This window comes from Culicoides brevitarsis, chromosome 1 (genome assembly GCF_036172545.1).
Source record: "Culicoides brevitarsis isolate CSIRO-B50_1 chromosome 1, AGI_CSIRO_Cbre_v1, whole genome shotgun sequence".
NCBI lineage: Eukaryota > Metazoa > Arthropoda > Insecta > Diptera > Ceratopogonidae > Culicoides > Culicoides brevitarsis.
The window spans coordinates 33,169,611-33,196,400 of NC_087085.1; the positions used below are offsets into that span (position 1 = coordinate 33,169,611).

The 26,790-nt window shown below is 32.0% G+C and overlaps 9 protein-coding genes across 10 annotated transcripts; 6 read left to right on the forward strand and 3 right to left on the reverse strand.

The window, feature by feature from the left end:
• Nucleotides 1-1,968: 1,968 nt before the first annotated feature.
• LOC134837667 (pro-resilin-like) lies at nucleotides 1,969-2,814 on the forward strand. Its single transcript, XM_063853051.1, has 3 exons — nucleotides 1,969-1,986; nucleotides 2,218-2,299; nucleotides 2,333-2,814. The coding sequence occupies exons 1-3, from the start codon at nucleotides 1,969-1,971 to the stop codon at nucleotides 2,812-2,814; spliced, it is 582 nt and encodes a 193-aa protein (XP_063709121.1).
• Nucleotides 2,815-7,930: 5,116 nt separating this feature from the next.
• LOC134836010 (acetyl-CoA acetyltransferase) lies at nucleotides 7,931-9,760 on the forward strand. The gene is made up of 2 exons (XM_063851119.1): nucleotides 7,931-8,067; nucleotides 8,244-9,760. Exons 1-2 carry the CDS (start codon nucleotides 8,019-8,021, stop codon nucleotides 9,374-9,376), a joined length of 1,182 nt encoding a protein of 393 aa, XP_063707189.1. The 5' UTR covers nucleotides 7,931-8,018; the 3' UTR covers nucleotides 9,377-9,760.
• Nucleotides 9,761-10,024: 264 nt separating this feature from the next.
• On the reverse strand, nucleotides 10,025-12,509 carry LOC134836798 (U7 snRNA-associated Sm-like protein LSm10). Its single transcript, XM_063852022.1, has 3 exons — nucleotides 12,299-12,509; nucleotides 12,123-12,240; nucleotides 10,025-10,400 (listed from the first exon to the last, which is right to left on the reverse strand). The coding sequence occupies exons 1-3, from the start codon at nucleotides 12,433-12,435 to the stop codon at nucleotides 10,245-10,247; spliced, it is 411 nt and encodes a 136-aa protein (XP_063708092.1). The 5' UTR covers nucleotides 12,436-12,509; the 3' UTR covers nucleotides 10,025-10,244.
• LOC134836796 (5'-nucleotidase domain-containing protein 1) lies at nucleotides 10,407-11,970 on the reverse strand. Its single transcript, XM_063852020.1, has one exon. The coding sequence runs from the start codon at nucleotides 11,818-11,820 to the stop codon at nucleotides 10,426-10,428; it is 1,395 nt and encodes a 464-aa protein (XP_063708090.1). The 5' UTR covers nucleotides 11,821-11,970; the 3' UTR covers nucleotides 10,407-10,425.
• On the forward strand, nucleotides 12,004-21,872 carry LOC134836797 (solute carrier family 52, riboflavin transporter, member 3-A). The gene is made up of 3 exons (XM_063852021.1): nucleotides 12,004-12,130; nucleotides 20,338-21,525; nucleotides 21,584-21,872. Exons 2-3 carry the CDS (start codon nucleotides 20,437-20,439, stop codon nucleotides 21,791-21,793), a joined length of 1,299 nt encoding a protein of 432 aa, XP_063708091.1. The 5' UTR covers nucleotides 12,004-12,130; nucleotides 20,338-20,436; the 3' UTR covers nucleotides 21,794-21,872.
• On the forward strand, nucleotides 12,945-14,270 carry LOC134827871 (probable cardiolipin synthase (CMP-forming)). The gene is made up of 2 exons (XM_063840735.1): nucleotides 12,945-13,103; nucleotides 13,169-14,270. The coding sequence occupies exon 2, from the start codon at nucleotides 13,211-13,213 to the stop codon at nucleotides 14,135-14,137; it is 927 nt and encodes a 308-aa protein (XP_063696805.1). The 5' UTR covers nucleotides 12,945-13,103; nucleotides 13,169-13,210; the 3' UTR covers nucleotides 14,138-14,270.
• On the reverse strand, nucleotides 14,206-15,998 carry LOC134827872 (complex I intermediate-associated protein 30, mitochondrial). Its single transcript, XM_063840736.1, has 2 exons — nucleotides 15,421-15,998; nucleotides 14,206-14,595 (listed from the first exon to the last, which is right to left on the reverse strand). The coding sequence occupies exons 1-2, from the start codon at nucleotides 15,959-15,961 to the stop codon at nucleotides 14,231-14,233; spliced, it is 906 nt and encodes a 301-aa protein (XP_063696806.1). The 5' UTR covers nucleotides 15,962-15,998; the 3' UTR covers nucleotides 14,206-14,230.
• LOC134837668 (mitochondrial inner membrane protease subunit 1) lies at nucleotides 16,082-16,691 on the forward strand. The gene is made up of 2 exons (XM_063853052.1): nucleotides 16,082-16,183; nucleotides 16,242-16,691. The coding sequence occupies exons 1-2, from the start codon at nucleotides 16,082-16,084 to the stop codon at nucleotides 16,689-16,691; spliced, it is 552 nt and encodes a 183-aa protein (XP_063709122.1).
• On the forward strand, nucleotides 16,688-18,615 carry LOC134827870 (glycosaminoglycan xylosylkinase homolog). Of its 2 annotated transcripts, XM_063840734.1 has the most exons (4): nucleotides 16,688-17,367; nucleotides 17,429-17,795; nucleotides 17,853-18,252; nucleotides 18,311-18,615. In XM_063840734.1, the coding sequence occupies exons 1-4, from the start codon at nucleotides 17,020-17,022 to the stop codon at nucleotides 18,510-18,512; spliced, it is 1,317 nt and encodes a 438-aa protein (XP_063696804.1). In that variant the 5' UTR covers nucleotides 16,688-17,019; the 3' UTR covers nucleotides 18,513-18,615. The 2 variants fall into 2 exon arrangements, with proteins under 2 accessions (XP_063696804.1, XP_063696803.1); XM_063840733.1 differs by having other exon boundaries at nucleotides 17,429-18,252.
• Nucleotides 21,873-26,790: the final 4,918 nt, after the last annotated feature.

Sequence of the window (26,790 nt, forward strand, 5' to 3'; positions counted from 1 at the left end):
AAGGAATGCCTGTGCAATAAAAGTGCTTTTAACAGGTCATAGTCGTTTTGTCTTTATATTGATAGGTAAATATTTGTCGATACCATTCACCTTATCAATGCTGTCGTGTCACATAAAAGTGGTTAATGTGACAAAAATAACTCAAATTTTGTAATATAAGACGATATGTTGATTTTTTCAAACAAAAACCTATCAATAAAGCAGATAATCGAACTTTCAATTAATTTTTTGATAGAAAAAAATCTGAAGGATGTACCCTCATTACTAAAATTTTTAACGCTTATAATCCGGAGGAACAGATCGTCAAAATTAGAAAGACAGGAAGCGTCTTTAGTTTTTACAAAATTACAGAGATGGTAAGCTTAGAAAAAGAATATGAACAAAATGAAATTAATCAAGTGGTGATTGCTTTCAATAACAACGCTCATACATCCATATGCTGCAGTTTAAACATCATGTTTCTTATTATAAAACCTAAAGAATATTGAAGAAAATTAAAGAACACTCATACAACATACGAGGGGACCTGAAATTAAAGCTCGACCTTAAAGATTTTCATGTGTTTGATTCAATCCTTACTCTGCATAGTATTCTGCTGAACTATATTAATTCTCGTTCTATGGTTGATTTTCAGTTTTTAGTATTTCACGACAGAAGTTCTTTTCTTTTACATTGCATCCACAATTTTTACAGTGCAGGCTTCTACATTGGCACATGGATTTCAGAATCTATGAAATTCAAATTGTTTTATTAGAATATATTATTTAATTGACTTACCTTGTTTTGAAATTTCTTTAAAATTTTCATTTCCAAATAGAATATTTTTTTAGAGGTTTCATCTCTTTTGACAAAATTTTTAAGAAAATTAAAAAACTGAAAAATTTAAATTATAATATGCAAAAAAATATGCTTAAATTAATTTTTTATTCGTTTTTTACAAAATTAGGCAAACTTGCCATTTTTCCATTTCGCGGCAGCTTTTTAATTCAATGCACAATCACCTGCATTTAAAAATAGATATCAAAACAGCGAGAAACAAATAAAAAAGTTATTTCTATTGTGTTTTATTGGAAAATTTTTGCATCTCTTCATCATCATCCTACGTATATGCCCAAAAAAAAAATGGTCATTGAAAGTGATAGTAAACGATTGTCATTAAATATGAGCTTCATTAACAAATTTTAACGAAAAAAAAAACTGTTCGAAAGTAAACCACACAAAATAAATTATTAGTTGCAAAAATTTATTGGCTCACATTTACATAATCTTTAACTTCTTCTGTCATAGACAAATATTTTGAGCTATCTTAAGCTCTTTAAGGGATTTCAATAATGATGTGTGATGTAATACTTCAGTTGTTTAAAACTTCTTTTGTTACAGTTTTTTTTTTGTATTTAAATTGAGCTGTCACAAAAATTGAACCTCGCTTGACTTGAATTAAGCTCGACCTTTTTTCCATCCTTGCCAAATATTTATTTGTTAATTAAGCAACTAAAAGACGATGACATGAAGCAACATTGTTTATTAGTTGTGAAAACATCAAGAAATCGCATCAATAATAATTTTAATTAATTAAGTGGGTCTCTTTATGCATTTCGGGTGTCTTGACTTGATTCGACGTTTCAGGTCAAAAACAAAAAAAAAATTATTGAAAAACAAAAAAAAATATTAGCTGAGAGGACAAACTAGGTATACCTTTCTATGAGCCACACTTCTTCGTCGTCGCGTCGGTAAAAGATGTACAGATCCCCCCTTCGACTACGAAAGAAAAAAAAAAGTAGCTACACATTGTTGGTTTATGGCTCGTTTTCGCTATGCTGCACTGCAGTAAAAACGTACGTGCTGCCATAGCAAAAAGGCATTTTTAATTTTTTCGATCGTTTAGTATAAAGAGGCGATCGGGATCTGCAATCAGTACATTCAGTCACTAGTCTTCTAACGGAGTACAACTAACAATTTTTACTCAAAATGAATACATTTACAGTGGTAAGTTTTCAAATACAACAAAAAATATCCAGTAAAAGTGAAATAAAAAAAACAAAGGAAAAAAATATGTGAAAAAAAATTAAGAGATCAAAAAACAAAAAACTAATTTAAAAAACGAAATGATAAAAATTGGATAAAAAATTACGAAAGAAAAGAAATTTGAAGAAAAAAAAAATTAAAATAAAAAACAGTGACAAGTGTTTTAAATTGAGAATCATTTTCTGCTTACAGTTTATGGCCTTTGCATTGGCAGCATGCGTCGTCGCTGAAGCTCCCGGTCCATATGCCGCAGCTCGCCCATCATCGAACTACGGTGCCCCAGCTGCTCCCTCGTCATCGTACGGAGCTCCAGGCGCTGGCGGTAATGGCGGCGGTCAACTCTTCCAACTCGTTGCCGTAAGCGGCGGAAACGGCGGACACGGAGGCAGCAGCTTCGGTTCAGCTGGCGGATTCGGCGGATCCGGTGGTTTCCAACAAAACAACGACAACTCTCAAACCAACGAAGGACAACAAGTCGATCCCCAATTGTTGGAACAAGTTAAGCAAATCTTGTTGCAAGAAGAAAGCAAAGCTTCCGCTGGATCTCAATTCAACTCTGGATCCGGAGGTGCTCCATCTGGCTCATACGGACCCCCATCTCAACAATATGGCGCTCCATCTCAACAATATGGTGCTCCAGCTGCTGGCGGCGGTCGCGTTGTTGCCATCGAATTGGAACCCGTTCAACAAGGACGTCAAGTTGCCAGCTTCTCCCAACAAACGCAAGAACAATCCAACTCCCCAGCTGGATCATATGGCCCACCACCACGCACTGGAGGACGCTATTAAGGACTGTTAATGTATTTTTTGCTTTTTTCGCAAAATTACGCATCTACTCCAATCTCCCAAAAAAAAAAATCTGCAAAAATCTCTCTAAAACGCTTCTGAATCTCTTGCAAAATCTACTCCATCTACCTAAAACTTTCTCAAATCTCTCTCAAAACTTTGTTGTTATTAATTTTTTTGTTAATTAATTGTTAATCGAATATTCGAGTTTTTGTGTTTCTTGTCTCAACACAAAAAAGAAATATTGAAAATTATTAATAAGTAACAAACATGCAAAGGAACATCGAATGCGCCATGCGAGTTGCACCCAAAATCGCTCGCAAGACACTCCTCACAATAACATCGACGGGTCCAAACATCTTATTGCATTGATTTTTACAATGCTCCGGAAGTGTCTTCGAGCAGCAACGAAATTCCATCTTTCGCATGGCGTTCAACTCAAAAAAAAAATAGCTTACACTGTTTTTTATTCAAAGAAAAAATAAAGTAAAAAAAGAATTTGTCACCGTTAAAAAAAAAGAGTTTTTCACTTTTTTCTTGTGTCTTCACCTACTGACCTCCTTCGATGTCAATCATCTCACGTTGCATAACGAACTTTCGACATAAGCACACCACTAACACACAAATTTGATGTTTTTGCATGATCTTCATCATCATCCGAGAGGCATAACAATGTTGGTTGCATCTAAATTTTCAATAAAGCACATCAACATCATAAAAATAATCATCCATAAAAGGAATGTAACTTTTTTTGTGGCTGTTCGCCTAAGACAACGAGACGACAATCGTGATGTAATGCACTTCTTTTCCTTGTATCAATTCAATTATTTATTAGCTAACAATTTCTCTTATTGTCTCTTTCTTCTTTTTTTTCATTTTTTTTTCAACAATTGCCAATAATTTATTTATTGATCACCGATAAATGTGCATTGATGACGCCAAAATTGCCAAAGTTCAAAATTCCACAGTGTTAACATGCTTTCGGAAATGGATTTGCATTGTTCGACTCTCGCTGATTTATCTCGCCATAAGTTACAGACAGAAGACATGAAAGCAGCTGAGCGCGTGGTAGTGCCTACAGATGTTGTGAAAAAAAAGAAAAAACTCGTGATGCAAATGGATTTTCGTTCGTTGCATACTTTTCTAATCGTCTGAAAGAAAATATATACAACTTCCTTGTAGAAAAAAAAGTAAGTAACACGAAGCCACAAAGACGACCTATGAACATTTTACATTGTGTCGTTTGTTGTCGCTGCAGTTGTTCGATGACTTGTTTCGCGATAAAATATCTACAAAGAAAAAAATATAAATTAAATGGTTAAATGAGAGAGAACATAACATGAGCAGATTCGGTCGTGTCGTGGTTCGTTATTTAATGCTGTGCGGTTTTGGAGTTAATTAAATGTTGAGGAAAAAAAGGGTGAAACAGATTAAAATCGTGGTTGAAAGTTGAGCGGATTAATGATGACACCTGTCGTGTGGGTAAATTAATACGGATTTTTTATTGAAAAAGAAATAAATACAATATTTTTTAACTTAATCTTATTTTCAAAAAATTATTTTTTTTTAATTTTAAATTTATATGAATTTGTTAAAATTAATTAGCTAAATTTTGATTTAAAAATTTCAATTTTTTTTATTATGAATCATAATTTATAATGAATCATAATCGACTTCACATGATATAAAAAATATTAAATTAATATTTTTTAACATATTTAAATTAATATTTTTTTAATTTTAAGCCGGTGAATTGTGATCTAGCTCAATTTTGAAAAATGGGTATGTGAGCCCTCATAATAAGAGGATTTTGGCTAAAATTTTTTTTGATCAATTTTTTTGCTAACATCTTTAAATGGCACCTGTACATCGAAAACGCAGAATTTAGAAAAATTCCAAAACAAAAGTTGTTTCTAATGCCAAAACCTTCAATTTGAGCCGGAGAACCGTGATCTAGCTCAATTTTGAAAATTCGGTATGTGAGCCCTCATAATAAGAGGATTTTAATATTTAACTTTTGAAAAATTTAAATTTTTATCTTAAAAAATTGTAATTTTGAAATTTTATTTTTTTTTTTTAATTTAGGCCATTAAATTTAATTATTTCACTTTATGTCGCATGCGAAAAAAAATAAAAAAAAAAATAATTTTTTTACTACTTTTTTGACGTTTTTGAACATTAATCGTTGAATGAACACATAAAAATAATTTTTACTTTTATTATTTTAAGTTTTATTTAATTTTAATTCAATAAATAAATATTTTGATAGTAAATTTGTTCATAAATTTAAATTCTATTCAATCAGCTAAATAATATTTTAATTTTATATTTTCCAAATTAAGTCAAAACTTTAATAAAATTTCACAAAATTAACATTTAAGAAAAAATAAAAAATTTGGTCACGTGATTCAAACATTTTTCATCAAATTTTTGATAGATAATGCGTTTTTAAAGCAAGTTAAGTTTATACCTAATATAATTTTAATTTTTACTGGGCATTATTATCGTTTTTTAATCAAAAAGCACCAAGAAATGTCAAAAATTTTTGTTTTTTTTTTATTATTTTTATTTTTCCCCCTGAATTTTTTCGGCAAAATCGGAGGGGGGGGCGACATTAAGTGAAATAATTAAATTTAATGGCCTTATTATTGAAAAATTTTTATTACAAATAAAAATGTAAATTTACTCAAAAATATTAAAAATAAATTAAAATCAAAATTTTTTAAAAAATAAATTTTAATCAATTCTCAAACACAAACGAGAATAATCAAAAAAATTCATAAAACACGTACAAACAAAGAAATCACAGAATCTCATCCAAACAAACAAGTTCCGTGTTAGTATATCGGTCAGTATCCCCGCCTGTCACGCGGGAGAGCGGGGTTCGACTCCCCGACACGGAGAATTTTTTTTTCAATCTTTTTTTTAATAATCTTCATTTTATTCCAACTCATCACACCCATTTCACTGCCTGAAGTTACAAATTGCGATTACGCAAGTCTCTCTTTTATTTACTTCTCTTTGAACGAACTCAATTAAATTTATCAAAACATACAATAAAATATCTTGATTGAACTCATAAAATCCGCCAAAGACACGTTTTTCTTGTATCGACGCTTTGCTCGATCATTATAAAAAACAACAAATCTCGTGTTTGACCTATATTGCAAACAACTAACGCATGAAGCTACAAGAGAAATGCAACAACAACGTCGTCTACGGCTACCGGCAAACAGATAATTTATGTCTTAATAATCATCATCATCACTTTTAATTTTTCATTTTTCTTCGTTGTTTGATGCGAGATTGCGAAGGTTTTCATTAAAAATTGCCGTCATCCGAAGATAATGGCTTTTGGGTGTAACTTTTGCTACGAATTTTGTAATAATTTCGTTAATCTGGATGATCTTTGACAAAGCAATTTGCCGTTCAAGGATGTGTGACCGAATTTCGAGTTGCATAACGTGTCTCGTCTAACGCAGAGAGTTACTGGATGGGATCATGACCTTTGCATACATGCAAGAAATTTCCCTTTTCTTCGGCGATAAATTTCATTGTATCAGCTGAGAGAGAAGTGCAATACCGGTTAACGTTGCTGCTGCTATTTTGTTCGTTGTTATGAACATTTGCTGATTGCTTGCAACATAATAAAACATTATAAAACATTCGTACAACGAAGGTACAAAAGATGAAATTTCGGTGATTACAATCTGTGTGTCCATTGTTGCCGTTTGCCTACGACGACGAGTAAAAAAGTAAGTTTTATGTTATTCACGTAATTTCCTATTCAAATATAATATAATCACGGCACTCACACACTACTTTTTTTTTTTGGATTCAACATACTATGCCCATCATACGTAATAAATTTCCCATCGTTTGCGAGGCGGTTTGTGGATTATGCGCGCTCATTTGATCACTTTGCATGGCTGCTTGCCTTTAATAACGGTGTGAAGAATGATTCGTAGACAAAGGAAAAGAAAGAAATTCAGCACAGCGAGAATTGTTGCATAAAAATCTTGACAAAATTTATGACGATGAGAAAAAAAATTTGGAATGATTTTCATAAATTTTTTGCATAACGAGGCTTTCATCAAGATTTAAAAAAAAATTTTTTTGGTAAGTTTTTCGTCTCACAAAAGCAATTAAAGTTATTTATAAACTTTTTTTAAGATCATAAAAAAATTTAAAAAAAAAAGTCATAACTCATAAGACAAAAAAAATCTTCATAAAATCAAAAATTTAATAATTTATTTATTTAAAATTAAATAATAATTTTTAAATATTTTTTTTAAATTGAAGTATTAAATTAGATACTTTTAATATTTTTCCAATATTTCAAGCTCTTTAAATATTTTTTTCGTTTTAAAAAATATTCAAAAATTTATAATTTTTTTTTTAAATTTTAACCTTAAAGAATTTTTTTTAAAATGAAAAATCTTTTTTTATAAATAGAAATTTTTTTTTTTATATTTTGAAGCCCAAAGTTGGTAATTATTTGTGAGAAATATTTATTTTTGTAATAAAAATTCACAAATTTTTTAATATTTTTTTTAATGCTTTCGAGATTTTCGAACGATATATTACCGAAAATTTGTGACTTTTTTTTAAATATTTTAAGTTCAATATTAATTTTTTTCGAGAAAAAATTTTTAAATGAAAAATTTAGAAAATTTTCAAGAGATAAAGCTCATTTTGAGAACAAACTTTTTATTAATTATTAATTATTTAATTATTTGGAAAAAGATTTTTTATCAAAAAATTCGAAAATTCTTCAATATTTTAAGCCTTATATTTTTTAGAATTTTTTTTTGTCATAACTTATTTTTTTTTTAGTTTTAATGATGATTTTTTAATCTAATTCACAAAATTTTGAAATTAAAAATTTTACCCTCGTTTTTATAGAAGAACATCTCAAATTTTACTATTTTTTTGTATTTTAGATAATCTGCCTCTTTCGATTTTAAAACTCAAAAAAATCTTCAGCCTAAAACTTAACGAAAAAATGAAGAAATTTTTGAATGAAAATCATTCATCATTGTACGCCTCAACGTCTTAACTCACCTCGTTCAAATTTCTCAATGTAAATTGGGCTGTCTTGAATGAATTTCTGCACACTGGACTCTCTCATCTTCATAACAGTCATCAATTACGGTGCTTTTCATTCAAAATTTATTCCGAAATTTCTCCTCAATTAAACCACGAAAATGTCTTTGAAGGATGTCTACATCGTCTCTGCAGCTAGAACTCCCATTGGTAAGTAATGGCAAAACTTTTTTCATTTGTTTTTCACAAGATTCCTCTCGATGATCATTACACATCATCCACGGTATTCATAAAAAAGTGAAATCTTGTTTGAATAACAAATTAGGTGTGAACTACGACGCCCTTGGTAACTGCATCTCATTTTTTTCTGCGTTTTATTTTTTTAGGAAGTTTCAATGGCGCTCTGAGTTCTCTTCCTGCTGCTGAATTGGGGTCTGTTGTCATCAAAGAGGTATGCGCTCGTGCGAATGTCGATCCAAAAGACGTGAATGAAGTTGTTATGGGACAAGCTCTTACCGCGGGTCAAGGTCAAAACCCCGGAAGACAAGCAACACTCAAAGCTGGTTTGCCCATCGACTGTCCCGGATACGTTTTGAACATTTTATGTGGGTCAGGATTGAAATCCGTTGAGAATTCCTTTTACAAGATACGTGCTGGCGGTGCTGACATCATGGTTTGTGGCGGACAAGAATCAATGAGCAAAGCGCCGCACGTCATGCATCTCAGAAACGGAACAAAAATGGGAAATTCGAGTATGGTTGACTCGATGATCCACGATGGCTTGACAGATGCCTTCACGAACATCCATATGGGAGAAACGGCAGAAAATTTAGCGAAGGAATACAACGTTTCGCGTGAAGAACAAGACGCTTATGCAGCTCGCAGTCAAAATCTCGCCGAACAAGCGCAAAAATCGGGAGCTTTTGACGAAGAAATTGTCTCGGTTTCGGTTCCAAGTCGCAAGGAAACTGTCGTCGTGAGCAAAGACGAGTACTTGAAACACGGAACAACAGTCGAGGGATTGTCCAAACTTCGTGCCTGTTTCATCAAAGACGGAACAGTGACGCCGGGAAATGCTTCGGGCATCAACGATTCAGCAGCTGCGGTTCTTTTGATGTCGCAAGATGAGGTACAAAAACGCGGAGTGCAACCCTTAGCTCGTATCGTTGCCTTTGCAAATGCCGGATGTGAGCCAAAAGTCATGGGAATCGGTCCCGTTAAAGCTGTTCAGAAAGTTTTGCAACTCGCTGGATGGACAATGGATGACGTTGACTTGTTCGAATTGAATGAAGCCTTTGCTGCACAATCGCTCGCTGTGGTAAAAGCTCTCGGATGCAATCCCGAAAAGGTGAATGTTAATGGAGGAGCGATTGCGTTGGGACATCCGATTGGCGCGAGTGGTTGTCGTGTTTTGGTTACGTTATTGTACGCGATGAAACAGAGAGGAGCGAAAAAGGGAGTCGCTTCGTTGTGCATCGGAGGAGGAATGGGTATCGCAATTGCTGTTGAACGTGTTTGACTGAAAAGAAAGTTCAAAAGTAATTTGTAGAAAATTAATTTTTAGGATTTGGAATGTTTTTTGTACTTACCCTATTAAGCTGAGACAATAATCAAAAATATTTTCAATTTTATTTTAAATATTTTTTTGAAAAAAAAATTAAAATCAAGCATTTTAAATTTTAAAAAATTATCAAATTTTGAGAAATTTTTCGTAAAAAAAGATAAAAATTTCGGATGAAAATCATTTCAAAAGTCAAAATTTTCTTATTTTTAGTAAAAAAAATTATAATTATCAATTTTTTTGGTATAAATTTTTTTTTAATTTTTATAAAAATATTTTTAACGGAAAATGAAATTTATTCATTAATTTTTTTTTTATTTTTGTAAAAGATTTCACATAAAAATTCAGTTTTTAATTTTTTAGTGAAGAAATACAAATTTTTAAAAGAAAAATATTTTTATTTTTTAAAATCAATAGAAAATGTAATTTATTTAAATATTTTTTTAAATTTTTGTAAAAGATTAACATTTCACATAAAAATTTATTTTTTTTACTTTTTTATTTTTTAATAAAAAAAATTTAATTAAAATTTAAAAAAATTATAAAAAAAAGTTAAAATAAATTTTAATGAAAAATTTTTCAAAAATAAATCGATATTCGATAAAATTCCTTAAAAAATTGAAAATATTTTTGATTTTTATATCAGCTTTACTCGTTAATGCGGTTCAAGGGACCTTTATAGCAAAATTTTTTATATTTTCGTTATTTATTTTAAATTTTATTGCTCAAATGCGACAATAATGTTAACTCTTAAAATTTCAAAATGTGAAATTAAACCTGAGGTGATAGTCTAAAAAAAATAAATTTCTTAAAAAAATCATAAATTCTAATTTTGTGATGAACTGCTCGCCATTTCCGCTACTGTTGCTTTGTGTTGTTTCTCAGCGCGTCGTACTTTTGCGGATTTTTTCGTACGTCTCGGCTTCTTCTTTTCCGTGACAAGGCCTTCTAACTGCGCTTTGATCGTTGGGAGAATTTTGAGCTGTAACAAAAATATTTTTTTTAAATTATTCGACGTGCACGGGATCCTCAGGATAAAATCCCTTCTTATGTTCGCTTTCGGTGAACGTATAAAACTCATGATCGAACGAATATTTCGCGAGCGTTTCGACACTCGGAATACAAATTTTCGAGTATTTCTCGATGAGTTCCGCCCAAAATGATGGTTTTCGGTTGTGACTGAAGTACGAGCCCCAAGTGTGCGATTTTAGCAAAATTGTGTCTTGATGCAGTTCCTCGATGCATTTCATGCCTTCGCCGAGCATCTCTTCGCATACCGTAATGGTATCGCATTTCGTGAATTTGGCTGGCGTGTAAACATCTTGAATGATGTTATCGCCGAAATACAAGAAACGCGGTTGATTTTTGCCTGTGTGACGTGCCAGCAGTTGAATCATGTCGCGCCAATTGCCTTGCGAGTAAATTGGCCCGAGTTCAAGTTGATCGGGAGTCAAAGCAATCGTTTCAAGGTCGCCATCTAGTCGAACGAAGGGTTTTGCGCCCGTGAAAAATCCCGGTTTCTTCGCGAAACATCCGATAAAGTTGAAATATTTGCGCCAATCTGGTCCGAGCGCTTGTGTGGCAGTGAGATTTGCAAAATTTACGTGAGATCCGGTAATGAGAAACGTTGTTTTCTTATCACTAACCTCTTGAAGCCACTTTAACAAGTCGGCACTCGCTTTGTGGATGTATTTTTCTGGATTTGCCTTCATCTCGGGGAAGTATCCGCCCTTGTTGAGACGAAAATTTTCACGATCGTACATCGTACGAAGCCCATCCAAGATATCAGGCCACAATTCAAAGTCACATTTCTCGCCGGAAGCCCGTACAGCGTCGATATAATCAACCATGCGACCAAAAATGAGCGATGCTGACATATCAAAGTAGTCCAGAAGAGCTCTCATCTTCTCCGCTAGCGGTCCATTCCATGTTTCAAGAGGATTTGCCACGTACTCGTCGGTAACAATCCATCTACGTTCGGGATAAACTGCTTCAATTTCATCTTCTGACATGAATTTCGTGCCGTGACTTGCTCTAACGATTCTTCCTGCACCATCGAGCTTCAAGATATTGCCTTTGGCGAAATCCAGGATCAGTCCTTTCTGTAAAAAGTCGTAATCGATCGGGTCTTGCAGGCATTTCGGATAATTTTTCGTCTCGATGAGGAATTTCACCAACGTCTCGTACTCCATTTTGACCATTTCCTGAATTTTGTACTGCACAAGGGTGTTATCCAGATCGAAGCCGATGCAATCGTAGTCGGAAAGTCGAAAAACGTCTGATTTTGCCATCATGTGTGCCGACGAGAAGCGAGAATAGAACTTAATTGAAGTCAAAGAAACTTGTGGTAACCGCAAATAATACTGAGAAATTTGAGTCAAGGGTCTCAAGCGACTTAACATAATTTTTTTTAGGGAAAAAGTTTACTTTCACACAGCGAGTTACTATAATTTCATCGCTTTTCGTCAATTTTCAACAAATTTCCTTTTGGAAAATTTTTCTACTTGATAAGAAACGTCAAAATCAGCTGTTCAACGGCAACTATAAACAACAGGGACCGGCAATCGCTGCGAAATATTCGTTCGATATGCGTTTTCGAGCCCTGTAACCAATGCACGATGTCTTTGTTGCTATTTAATACCAAAATTTTACGTCGTCGTTACATCAGACTCGGATCAAAGCGAAAGAGAGAGTAAAAACTTACATCTTTGGGTAAGTGAATTTGACGAATCATCCTCGCGTACACCTGAAACGTCTCCATTTCGTGATATTCGAGTCGTTGATCGATGAAAATCGCATTTGAGAGGAAAATGTTCATGTAACTGCATGAGAAAATTCATGTAAAAGTGCATTGCAAGCGAATTTTATGTCAATATTTACCCGTCGACATCGTCAATGTGTCCCGCGACACTTGTTTCGTTACGGAGATCAATTAAAATGTTGCGACCTTTGAGTGCAGTTGCGAGACACGCGAGTGTGTTGTACTTGGAGAACGTCTCGCGACGATCACTTAACATTTTTCGATGATTAATTGAAGGTTTTGATTGAATTTGGCGGACCTTCTGAACTTGTCAGCCTTGAACGAATATGAAATGAATGAACTGATGTTATCATTTTCATTCGTCTCACTTACTCGGGAATGAACAAGTCCAGCGCACATTTAGAAATTTGTGCCGCCTGTGTCTCGGGGCTGTCACAAATTTGCAATTGTGAAATGGGCTGTGTGCAATCAGCGTGAAGGCGATTTCCAATCTCAATTTCATGCGACTCATTTTAGACTTATGCACAATTGCAAACTGTTTGTTTTCGTCATGAACGAATGAATTTTTGAAAGAAGTTCATGCTTGTTGATTCATGATTTTTAAATTTTTATCCAAAAAATCAATTTTTTCAAAATTTTTTAAAGAAAAAATAATTTTTGATATGTTCAAAAATTAATTTTCGGTCGAAAAATTTAATTATTCATGAAAATCCTTTGAAAAAACGCCGGAAAATCGTTATTTTTATGAAAAATTGAGGAAATTCGATCACTTTCCTCTTGAAATCGTGCAACATCCAGTTACTAAAAACCAAAACACTTCCGTGAAGGGAAAAAAATAAAAGAAAAATATTGTTTTAAACATTTTCCGCGTTCCAAGAAGGGACCAAGAATTTCTTCCGAATTATTTGACGTGAAAATGCTCAGGTAAGTCATTGCTCGATTCCAATTCGTTCGTCATCAATTCTTATCAACGTCATGATTTTTTTTAGGAAATAGCCACTGCCTTATTGGTTGTGCAAGAAAGTTGAATTATGTTATCAGTTGCCAGACTTTTGCGACCTTCATCTTATCACGAAGCCATCAAATATGCGAGAACGTCATTTGTCGTGCTCCAGCAGCAACATTCGCTATTTGCGTCGGAATCGAGTGTCAAAAAGCCCAATTTCCAGATAAAAACTGCACGCGGCGTCGAAGTTATCGAAGATGTCACGCAACGAACAAAGCAAAAATGGCAAACGAAGAAACAGGACATCCAAAAGTTGAAGGTGAAAATTTCGGATGACATCAAGGAAAAGAAGGAAAAGGTCAAGGAGGTGAAGGAACGTGTTGAGGAAGTAATTGAACGCGAAAATGTCTTGACAATTCCGAATTTCCTCACAGTTGGCAGGATTTTAGTTACGCCGTATTTGGGTTATGTGATTGTGCAGGGAGATTTTCCCTTTGCGATGGGAATGTTAGCTGTTGCTGCTGTAACTGACCTCTTGGATGGCTATATCGCTCGAAATTGGCCCGGACAAGCTAGCAGAGCGGGTTCTTTCCTCGATCCAATGGCTGATAAAATTCTCATTGGATGTCTCGTTGTGTCACTTACGTACGGAGGACTTTTTCCGCTGTGGTTAACTGGACTTGTCGTGTCGCGCGATGTCTTGTTGATCCTCATTGGCTTCGCAATTCGGTATAAAAGTCTCCCGCCGCCACGTACAATAGCTCGCTACTTTGATGCAACTCTCGTAACCGCCCAACTCGCTCCTACATTCATCAGTAAAGTTAACACAGCAATTCAATTGACAGCGCTCGGTGTCTCGCTCGGAGCTCCCGTATGGAATTACATTGATCATCCGTATCTTCATGGATTGTGGTATTTTACGGGATTTACGACGATTGCAGCTGCCCTTAGTTACGCCTTGACGAAAAATACTTATAAAATTTTGAAGAATGGATCGCGATCGGCCAAGTAATGCGCGTTTTGTTAGTTTTATAGGAATAAAAAAAATGGAAGTTGTTAAAAAATTTTACAAAAAAATCGTTTCAACTAAAAATTAAGAATTTATTTAAACACCCACGATATATTTGGGCATCTTGTACATCTCATAAGCGAATTTCTCGACGTGATTCGGATCAAATTCGAGTCCAATGTAGTCGATTTCCAAATTAAATGGCCCGTCACTATCGCCTTTTGCTCCCACACTGAAACTAACGCTCGTAATTTTGTTCAAGGGAATCGGAGCTTGTTTATCTTGAATGCGACCCTTGCTGGAGAGGAAAAATTTCGAAAAGGGAATTTTCGCAATTTGCCAATGTGGTCCTCCGCGAGTGTAGAGCACGTAATGGTAAATGTCGTTCCATAGGATGTCGAAATAGCCATCTGTGTGGATGTTTATTAGATAATTTCTGCCATCGCCACGGATTTTTAGGACTGAAAAAAATTAAAATTTGTGAAATTTAATGAAAAAGTGTAAAATTAAGGCGAGAAAAATTGTCAAAAAATGTTTGGATTTCCTCCTTTTTAATTTTTGGTAAAATTTTTAAAAGAAATTCGAGTATCAAATATTTAAAAAGTAAGAAATTATTCAATTTTCAAAGAATTTCAAACAAAAAAAAAAATGTTTGCTAATTTTTGTTTTAATCAATTCAAAAGTCGATAATTTCTTATTTTTAGTAAAAGAAAAAATATTGGTTGTTAAATTTTTTTCTTTAAAAATTTTAAATTTGTTGCAAAAAATAAGACAGTATTGACTTTCAAACTTCAATTTTAAACATAAAAAATTCAAAATTTTGTGAAAAACAGTTCAAAATTTCTTATTTTTTCTAATTTTGTTTTAAAAATGTTTTTTAAGTTTTATTTAAATTAATTTTTTTCTTAAAAAATTTAAAGTTTTCACAAAAATATTAGAATTTTTTTTTTACTTTTAAACAAATTTAAATAAAAATTTTTAAACTTTTTTTAAATTCTTAAAGAAAATTATGAAAAAAAAAATTTTATGAACAGTTCAAAAGTCAATATTTTTTACTTTTTCTAATTTTTTTTGTAAAAAATCTTAAATTATTTTAAAGAAAAAATTTAAAAATTTAAAATTTTACCAAATTTTACAAATTTCTTAAGAAATTCTAATACAAATTTTATTTTTTTGTACATTTGAATACTCAATATTCAATATCCTTCTCTCAAAATATTTCAAAAATTCATGAAATCCAAAAATTTTTTGACTAAATTTATCATTCTGAAGGAAATTTTACTCACTTAACGTATTATATGGCTGCCAATCGAGATAAATTTCCCGTTTAAAGGACTTCATCGCTTTCGGACTCTTCACATTGCAATATCCCGCACGTTTAATTCTCCCATCTTTGGGCACATCGGACCTCACATTGCCATGAAACAATCCATAACCGGCGGGACTCAAATCGAACGCTGCACTACTAAATCCCTGCCCGTGATCACTGTCAGCTGTCACAACCCACTTTTCGATTTCCTCTTTTGTTGTGAATTGATACGCAATATCGACTTCGCCAGGACGATAAGCCAAAATTGGATCCATAGTCAGATGTTCCTTCACCTCTTCCTGCCACAATTTAATCTCCGACTTGAGCATTTTCAATCCGTTCAAGATGTGATCCTTGCGCGACAACCTATCGGCAGTATGTTGCTCGTATTGCGTTCCTTTCCGCGAACGCTCCCACACGTCATAATTAACGGCAGTCGTATTGAACGTTTTCCACGTTTCCCGACGACTGTGAGACAACAAACGCGGAAGAGCTCGTTGAAAAATCGTCGATGCCATTTTTTTTGTGTTGATTTTACGGCATGTCGTAACACAAATCAGCTGTTTGCCGTGAATGAATTCATTCATCTGTCAAAAAAGGGAAAACAGAAAGACGAAAGACGACAATCAGCTCCTCAAATGCGGAAAATCCTGAGGAAATTCGCGTCTTACACGGGCACAGTTGTAAGTGTGTCAGCTGTGATTCATTGTTGCCTCGAATACGTGGGAGATTTTGTCTTGGTAACAATTTCCATTCATCCAAAAAGGTCAAAATTAACCTTTTTATGACTTTTTTTAGTGTTCCGGCGCAAGTATGGAGCCCACACTGCACTCAAAAGATGTAATTCTCACAGACCGCATTACCACAAACTTCGGCAAGGTCGGAAGAGGCGACGTGATAATCGCCAAAGATCCCGCAAAGCCCAGACAATTCATCTGCAAACGAATTGTCGGCTTGGAAGGCGACCTGATTCTCACACAAGACACGGGAAATGGCAATTCTACGTCTTTCTCCTACGATTACGAACAAAGTGTCGAGCCTGTGAACGAAAAAATTGAAAAATTATCAGAAAATCCTGAAATTAGGTATAAAAAAGTGTGGATTCCGCGAGGGCATGTTTGGGTAGAAGGCGATAATTCGAACCATTCGTACGATTCGAGGCACTATGGACCGATTCCGCACGGGCTTATTCAGTCGAGAGCCTTCTTCCGAGTCTATCCTTTCCATCAAATGGGACTAATACATTAGGAATAAAAAAAATTATTGTTTTATGTAATAAAAGCGAATTTTGAATTTGTAACGACCTTTGCATCAGCTGTGAATGCGTGTGACACACATGAACGCCAAAACAACAACAAAAACATGAGATTTTATTAATAAATCGAAAATACGTTCTTTGGTTCAATTAACAGAACAGCTTGCTTGCCACACGTTTTTTACCCACTAAACACACGAAAAACAAAAAAAAATTGTTTGATATTTAAAAAAAAATGTATAAAAATAGCAAACGACACCGGGTGTGACACATAAAAATTCATAATTTTCGGTTTAGACAAATACGAGAAAAGTTCCGTAAATGATTAAAATTAAAATTAAATCATGGCTTTTTATCGTGTGCCTTTTGTTTGTGCTCTTCGTGCTGATTTTCAGTCTCGACTTTTACTTTTTGCACCGTTTGAGTGTCCAAGAAAAGCGCATTATTCAAATTAAGCAGGCAAATAAGTACACTGACTTCCTTGAAACCGCCCAAAAATCACACTTCAACTTAAGTTTTTTGTTTAACATTAGCCGTAAAATCGAACAAATTCATCCAGCATTTATTAATCAGAATCCGCATCACCTGAGTATTCGTCGGAAATTGGTGAAAAGCTTTAAACCGGTTCCTTTTGAGCATGTCGAGGATGTTTGGAGACTTGCCATCTCAGTAAGTGCCTTTTTTTTTTAATGAAAATTTTCAAAATTTCAAAGAAAAATTTTATTTTTAGTGGCCTTTGGATAACGAAATTTATCCAGAAAACGTCGATGACTCCATGGGACAACTTTTACATGCCTTACAAGTCGCAGGCATACAAAAAACGTTCAATTCGCAACGCGGAACGCAATTAAAACTCGTTCTAAGGTTGGATGGGGGACAACAAGTACTGTGGAAGCCTGGTTGGTATACGAGAGACACGAAAATTGAAGGTCCCGTGTATTCAGGCAAAGATCGTCACAACTCGGAAATCATTTCTTTTTATCTGGGAGCGATTTTTAACCTGCGATGGACTCCAATAGTAGCTGGAAGAAGGATAAATATGAAGGAAGTGTACGAAAAAGCTGATACAGTGCTCAAGGAAACAATGCTCATTAAAGGTGAACATGAAAATCTAAAAATTTTGAGAAAATTATTCATAAAATTTTTAATTTTAGACGAACAATATTGCGTTTACGGCAAATGCCATTACTGCAACATATCAGAACTCATTTGTGGCGACAAAATATCTCACCTGGCAGAAGGCGCGGTACTTTTTCTCATTCCGGGTCAACTGCAAAAACACATATCTCCATGGCAGCGTACCTATAAACCTCACAAAAAGGCACTTTGGGAGTCAGATTCACACTATTGTGGACCACTGAGGAAAAAATTCTCGCTGGAAAGACTTTTAGACATGATTGACGTCGCAATTTTCGACTATTTAATACAAAACGGGGATCGTCACAGGCACGAAAGTCGCAATAATCGTCTTGTACTCGTTGACAACGGCAAAGGATTCGGTAATCCACACATCGATCATCTCGATATTTTGGCGCCACTTTATCAGTGTTGCATGTAAATATAAAAAATTTCAAAAATTATCAAATTTTTTAACAAAAAACTTTTTTTTTAGGATTCGTAAATCGACTTACGATCGAATGTTGTTGTTCACAGGAGGATCGTTAACTGACACTCTGAAGGAACTTACGAAAGAAGACCCGTTGGATCCTTTGTTGACGGATGAACATTACATTGCGATGGAAAAACGACTGTTGACGGTGTTCGTAACTGTTCAATTGTGTCAAGACAAATTTGGAAAAGAGATTTTTAAGTGACGTGATCATTCCGTGTGAAAAAGATGAGATTATTTTCTGGTCAGAAACTTAATGTTAAGAGTAGTTTTAATGGATTGTTGATATTTTTTTCAAATAAAAATTATGAAAAAGTTACTTTGTTGCACTGATGTGATAATAAAGGGCATTTCATGGGGAAAATTTGATATTTAGAGGGTCTGTCTGTTTTATCTTGAAATTTTTTAAAGTTCTTTTGTTTCGAAAACAAATTTTAATCTAAAATTTTTATTTAATTTTTTTTTATTTCAATTATAGTTCAAAATTTATTATTTTTTTTATTGAATTTTGATTCAAATTTTCCATTTTCAGCAAAAAAATTTTTTTTTTTTTTTGACTTTTTTCGAAAATTTTTTTTTCAGTTTCTATTTTTTCGCAATTTTAAGTTGCAAAATGATTAAAAATGATAAATTAGAGCCCTCTGATAAATTTTTATCCATTTGGAGCAAGATTTGACAAAAATGGCTTTGACACAGTTTTTGACACAGTTTTTGATTTAGTTTTTTTTTCTTGATTTGGTTTTCAAAACAAAACTATGTCAAAGAAAAATTTTTTTTTCAGTTTCAATTTTTTGGCAGTTTTGAGTTATAAAATGATTAAAAATGATAAATTAGAGCCCTCTGATAAATTTTTATCCATTTGGAGCAAGATTTGACAAAAAATGGCTTTGACACAGTTTTTGACACAGTTTTTGATTTAGTTTTGTTCTTGATTTAGTTTTCAAAACAAAACTATGTCAAAGGAAAATTTTTTTTTTTCAGTTTCAATTTTTTGGCAGTTTTGAGTTATAAAATGATTAAAAATGATAAATTAGAGCCTTCTGACAAATTTTTATCCATTTGGAGCAAGATTTGACAAAAATGGCGTTGACACACTTTTTGACACAGTTTTTGATTTAGTTTTTTTTTCTTGATTTGGTTTTCAAAACAAAACTATGTCAAAGAAAAATTTTTTTTTCAGTTTCAATTTTTTGGCAGTTTTGAGTTATAAAATGATTAAAAATGATAAATTAGAGCCCTCTGACAAATTTCAATCTATTTGGAGCAAGATTTGACAAAAATGGCGTTGACACACTTTTTGACACAGTTTTTGATTTAGTTTTTTTTCCTTGATTTGGTTTTCAAAACAAAACTATGTCAAAGAAAAATTTTTTTTTCAGTTTCAATTTTTTGGCAGTTTTGAGTTATAAAATGATTAAAAATGATAAATTAGAGCCTTCTGACAAATTTTTATCCATTTGGAGCAAGATTTGACAAAAATGGCGTTGACACACTTTTTGACACAGTTTTTGATTTAGTTTTTTTTCCTTGATTTGGTTTTCAAAACAAAACTATGTCAAAGAAAAATTTTTTTTTCAGTTTCAATTTTTTGGCAGTTTTGAGTTATAAAATGATTAAAAATGATAAATTAGAGCCCTCTGACAAATTTTTATCCATTTGGAGCAAGATTTGACAAAAATGGCGTTGACACAGTTTTTGACACAGTTTTTGATTTAGTTTTTTTTCTTGATTTGGTTTTCAAGACAAAACTATGTCAAAGGAAATCAAAATGCGCTCAAATCACTTAATTACTTCATTTTCGCACACTTCTTGATAAGAGGTACTTTCGGCCTTGATAATCTTCGTAACAGATAACCATCATTTCTTTGATAAGAACTAATAAAAGAGACTCAAGCGGCAATATAACGATAAATGCCATTCATTAGTTCTCACCTGAGTAATGAGTCAAAAACCATATGATAACGACTTTGTCTTCGTATTTAGTTCGTCTGTTTACACTAACTACTTGTCTGTTTTTATTCTCGTTTCAGTAACTACTTGCTCGTCGCTGTGATAAGTAATCCATATGATCGCAATATCTCAAATTACTGTTTAGTTTACATTCCAATCGTCTTTGTTCCTTCGACATCATGACAACAAATTTAGTCATTAGTACGCCAGAAATGCCGCAAAAACGTCGATATTCCTTGGATATCCTCATTTTGCTCTTCGGGATCAGTTCGTGGCTGCTAATTAACTCAACTTATTTGCAATTACCGCTTCTTGTGGAAAAAGCTCCCGAAGGATGGTCTCTGGCGTCGTACATTGTGATCGTTATTCAAGTTGGAAATGTCATGCCGTTACTTTATAACATCATTCAATCCATTCATCCGTTCAAGGATTCAATTTTCATCACGATTTTACTGCTGATAGGCATCACAGGATCCGTTTTGTTCGGGTTTTATTATGACACGACGACACATTTGCTTGGAGAAGATCGCAGTGTGGCAATGCTGATCATCGTTTTCACCTTTGCGCTTGTTGGATGTACGAGTTCCGTGCTTTTTATGCCTTATATGGGTCGATTTCAGGAAATTTATTTGATCACGTATCTGGTTGGCGAAGGTTTGAGTGGTTTGGTGCCGAGTTTATTGGCGCTCGGACAAGGCGTTGGCGGAAATACCGTTTGTCGAGTGAATAATGAGACTGAAAGTGGCTTCGAATATTACACGCCGCCGCCGCGATTCAGTATTCAGACCTTTTTTGCGGCAATTGCGAGTATTTTCATCGTTTGCACCATCGCCTTTGTGCTAATCGATCGCTTGCCAACGTTCAAGAAGCAATATTCGAATGTCGATATCAAAAGCGGGAACGATTATACCTACAAAAAAGACGAAACGGACAGTGAAATAAGTGACGACGTGAGATTAAGTAAATGGAATTACGGTTACCTGATGATCCTGATGGCAATTATTTGTTTTTTCACAAACGGATTCTTCCCGAGTACCCAAACTTATTCGGTAGCTCCGTATGGAAATCTCACTTACCATTGGGCGATCGTCATGACATCAATTGCCAATCCTGCGGGATGTTTCGTAGCCTTTTTCCTGCCTCATAAGGGTGTTCGTCATATTTCAATTTTAACAACAATAACAAGTGTGTTTGCCGCTTACGTTATCGCGACATCGGTGATGAGCCCGCCGCCCATGCACAACATTCTCTTCGGACAAATTGTTATTGTAAGTGTTGATTTATAGTTTTGTTATCAATTTTTTGACCTTTCTTCTTCCGATGCAGGTCATTTCCTGGACATGTCTCACGGCACTCCATAGTTATGTGCGCCTGTCAATCAATGCGTCGTTCAGAAATCAGGGAGGACGATCACTTGTGTGGATAGGCAGCTGTCAGCAAATCGGGTCATTGATTGGGTCAATTGTGGCGTTTTTATTGATACAGTATACGACGACTTTCAAGCAGTATGATGTTTGTGCGAATTTCAAGAGTTAGTCAATTATGTTAGGATTTGTTAGAAAATGAATAAATTTGTTAGAAAAAATTAATTATCTTACAATTTCATCTATTATTGTTAATTTTTTAATCAAAAAAGTGATTAAAAATTTATTTTTGTTTTAAAAAAATAATCGATAACGATAAAAGGTATGCTTTTGTTGAACAAATTATCATTTTTTTGTTTTTAAGGTAAAGAAATAATTAAATCCTGATCCATTCTTTGAAAAATTTAATACCGTAATGTAGATAATTCTTATGGAAAAAAATCCGTTACAAATTCAAAAAATGCTAATAATTAATGGAACATCAATTTTGAAGTTAATAGATCAATAATTTTCCATTTTTTTTAGCAAATATTTAGAAAAAATTGAAATTATTTCTCATAAAATAAAAAAATAAATTAATTAATATTCATCAAAATTATAAATTCTAAAAAATTTTGTTAAAAATATTTTAAAAAAATAGAAATTTCGTTAAAAATGTTAATAGAACGAATTTAAAAATATTTTCGTTAATAAACGGATTATATTTTTATATTAAAATCTTGATGGGCGAAAAAAGATTTTAATTAAACTATTAAGGGGTCTTTTAAAAAAAGATAAGCAAAAGCGTTTTATTGACCCTAATTTTTGATAACAAATTTTTTGAGCTGAAGAAAATTGATTTAGAACCTCCAAATAGCTTTTTTCTTTAACAGAAACAAGTGAAAAAAAAAAATCCACAAAAATTTTCTTAAAAGATTTATTTTCAAAGGCATTTCGAAAAATTATGATTTTCTCAAAAATCGGTAATTTTTGATGAAATTTTTAACTTTTTTTTTTACTTTTACTGGAGAAAATTCCGGATTTTGGTCAACAATTTAAAGGCATTTCACAAGTTCCCTATTGAGTTCTCAATTGGAGCGTACCTTCGAATTTCCATGAAAATTAATAAGATATTGTTAAAAATATTGAAAAATTCAAAATTTTCGCTGCGAATTGCGAAAAATTTAAAAATTGTTATATCACTGACAGCATTTATAAAGCTACACCCTATGGGTAACAACGGGTCAGATTGATCGTTAAGCCTTTTAAAAACAAAGTAAGCAAAGTTTTTATTGCTTCCTGCTTGCAGTCGAAAAAGGACAAACAACTACGCAATTCGTCACTGATAGAATGGGCCTCAACACAAAATTCCCTTAAGTCACTTTTCGTTAATAAATATTCATACTAAAGTTGATTTCTATTGATATCTGATCGATTTTTGATCAAATAAAAAAAGTACGATTTTTTCATATGAGGAGCAAAAATCGTACTTTTTTTTCAAGTCACTTTTCAACCAATTTTTGATGGGTTAATAAATATTCAAAGTTAAAAGTTTTTGATCAAATAAAAAAAGTACGAAATATTCAAAAGAGATTTCAAAGCTAAAAGTTAATAAATATGCATTGATATCTGATGATCGATTTTTGATCAAATAAAAAAAGTACGATTTTATCATATGAGGAGCAAAAATCGTACTTTTTTTCTCAAGTCAATTTTTGATGGGTTTCAAAGCTAAAAGTTAATAAATATTCATTCTAAAGTTGATTTCCATTGATATCTGATCGATTTTTGTTGAAATAAAAAAAAGTACGATTTTATCATATGAGGAGCAAAAATCGTACTTTTTTTCTCAAGTCAAACCAACTTTTGAATGGGTTTCAAAGCTACAAGTTAATAAATATTCATTCTAAAGTTGATTTTCATTGATATCTGATCGATTTTTGATCAAATAAAAAAAGTACGATTTTATCATATGAGGAGCAAAAATCGTACTTTTTTTCTCAAGTCAATTTTCAACCAAATTTTAATGGGTTTCAAAGCTAAAAGTTAATAAATATTCATTCTTAAGTTGATTTCCATTGATATCTGATCGATTTTTGATCAAATAAAAAAAGTACGATTTTATCATATGAGGAGCAAAAATCGTACTTTTTTTCTCAAGTCAATTTTCAACCAAATTTTAATGGGTTTCAAAGCTAAAAGTTAATAAATATTCATACCAAAGTTGATTTCCATTGATATCTGATCGATTTTTGAAGAAATAAAAAAAAGTACGATTTTATCATATGAGGAGCAACAATCGTACTTTTTTTCTCAAGTCAATTTTCAACCAAATTTTAATGGGTTTCAAAGCTAAAAGTTAATAAATATTCATTCTAAAGTTGATTTCCATTGATATCTGATCGATTTTTGATCAAATAAAAAAAAGTACGATTTTACCATATGAGGAGCAAAAATCGTACTTTTTTTCTCAAGTCAATTTTCAACCAATTTTTGATGGGTTTCAAAGCTAAAAGTTAATAAATATTCATTCTAAAGTTGATTTCCATTGATATCTGATCGATTTTTGATCAAATAAAAAAAAGTACGATTTTATCATATGAGGAGCAAAAATCGTACTTTTTTTCTCAAGTCAATTTTCAACCAAATTTTGATGGGTTTCAAAGCTAAAAGTTAATAAATATTCATTCTTAAGTTGATTTCCATTGATATCTGATCGATTTTTGATCAAATAAAAAAAAGTACGATTTTATCATATGAGGAGCAAAAATCGTACTTTTTTTCTCAAGTCAATTTTCAACCAAATTTTGATGGGTTTCAAAGCTAAAAGTTAATAAATATTCATTCTTAAGTTGATTTCCATTGATATCTGATCGATTTTTGATCAAATAAAAAAAAGTACGATTTTATCATATGAGGAGCAAAAATCGTACTTTTTTTCTCAAGTCAATTTTCAACCAACTTTTGATGGGTTTCAAAGCTAAAAGTTAATAAATATTCATTCTAAAGTTGATTTTCATTGATATCTGATCGATTTTTGATCAAATAAAAAAAAGTACGATTTTACCATATGAGGAGCAAAAATCGTACTTTTTTTCTCAAGTCAATTTTCAACCAAATTTTAATGGGTTTCAAAGCTAAAAGTTAATAAATATGCATTGTAAAGTTAATTTCCATTGATATCTGATCGATTTTTGATGAAATAAAAAAAAGTACGATTTTATCATATGAGGAGCAAAAATCGTACTTTTTTTCTCAAGTCAATTTTCAACCAAATTTTAATGGGTTTCAAAGCTAAAAGTTAATAAATATGCATTGTAAAGTTGATTTCCATTGATATCTGATCGATTTTTGATCAAATAAAAAAAAGTACGATTTTATCATATGAGGAGCAAAAATCGTACTTTTTTTCTCAAGTCAATTTTCAACCAATTTTTGATGGGTTTCAAAGCTAAAAGTTAATAAATATTCATTGTAAAGTTGATTTCCATTGATATCTGATCGATTTTTGATCAAATAAAAAAAAGTACGATTTTATCATATGAGGAGCAAAAATCGTACTTTTTTTCTCAAGTCAATTTTCAACCAATTTTTGATGGGTTTCAAAGCTAAAAGTTAATAAATATTCATTGTAAAGTTGATTTCCATTGATATCTGATCGATTTTTGATCAAATAAAAAAAAGTACGATTTTATCATATGAGGAGCAAAAATCGTACTTTTTTTCTCAAGTCAATTTTCAACCAACTTTTGATGGGTTTCAAAGCTAAAAGTTAATAAATATTCATTCCAAAGTTGATTTCCATTGATATCTGATCGATTTTTGATCAAATAAAAAAAAGTACGATTTTATCATATGAGGAGCAAAAATCGTACTTTTTTTCTCAAGTCAATTTTCAACCAACTTTTGATGGGTTTCAAAGCTAAAAGTTAATAAATATTCATTCTAAAGTTGATTTCCATTGATATCTGATCGATTTTTGATCAAATAAAAAAAAGTACGATTTTATCATATGAGGAGCAAAAATCGTACTTTTTTCTCAAGTCACTTTTCAACCAATTTTTGATGGGTTGAATTTAAATTTTACTTACCAAATTTCTTCAAATTCACAAAATTTATGATATTTTTTGGATCAAAACAAAAACAATTAATTTTAAATATTTTTGAAATCATGTTAAAACATATATATTCTAAATCATTATTATCATTATATATAATATAATATAAAAATTACATATAAATTACAAATACTAGAGTTGTTACAATATTTTTTTTACGCAAATCTTATATCGCTAATAGTTCCATGTGTGTGTGTTGTGTATGTTTCATTTATTTATTACAATTAATTTCAATTTTTAACTTTTCTCTCTTCCACAGAAAACACAATTTTCACCTCTAACGATTTTTTTTGTGATGTGATTATTTTTATATTTTTTTTTTATCATATTTTAATGGTACTCAAATATTAAAGGATTATAATTTTATTTTATAAGTTTCTTTATTTTTTTATTATCTTTATTATTTATATTTTTTAATTATTTTATAGCAGTTGTATATATATTATAATTATATGTATATTTTTTCTGTTTAATTTTATTTTTTTTTTAATTATTTATTTTTTTATGTATAAAAGGGACAGCACATAATTTTTTCATTTATATGACACTCCTGTGTAGTTCGATGGTTCTTTTAATTAATTTGTATTTTCTTTTAAAGTTACAGAATAATATTCCAGAAACTTAGGATGGAGAAAAAAAAATTAAACAGTTGCCGTACAAAATTGCTTTGGGTGCAAAAATCTTAGCTTAGCTTAAAATATTTGTTTAACGTTATTTTAAATTAATTTTTATATCAGTCCAATAATTTCTCGTACCAATAATTTTTTTGTTTCTTTTTAACTATAGTATTTATTTATCATATGTATATAAAACTTGTTTCTCCGAGAGTTTTTTTCATGTATTTTTTTGATAAAATGAGGTAATTTATTGCATATTCAGACATTTTACTCGAAAAAAATTAAATTTGGCGCTTGGAAAACATGGCACAAAATTATCTATTTAAAAATTAAATAGAAGCGTCATGTTGAAAATTTGTTTTTTTTTTACTTGAAACCCAAAAATGAAAGCCAAGTAACATTTTTTGATCATACATTACAATTTTTTACGTGAATACCTTATCATTAATAATAAT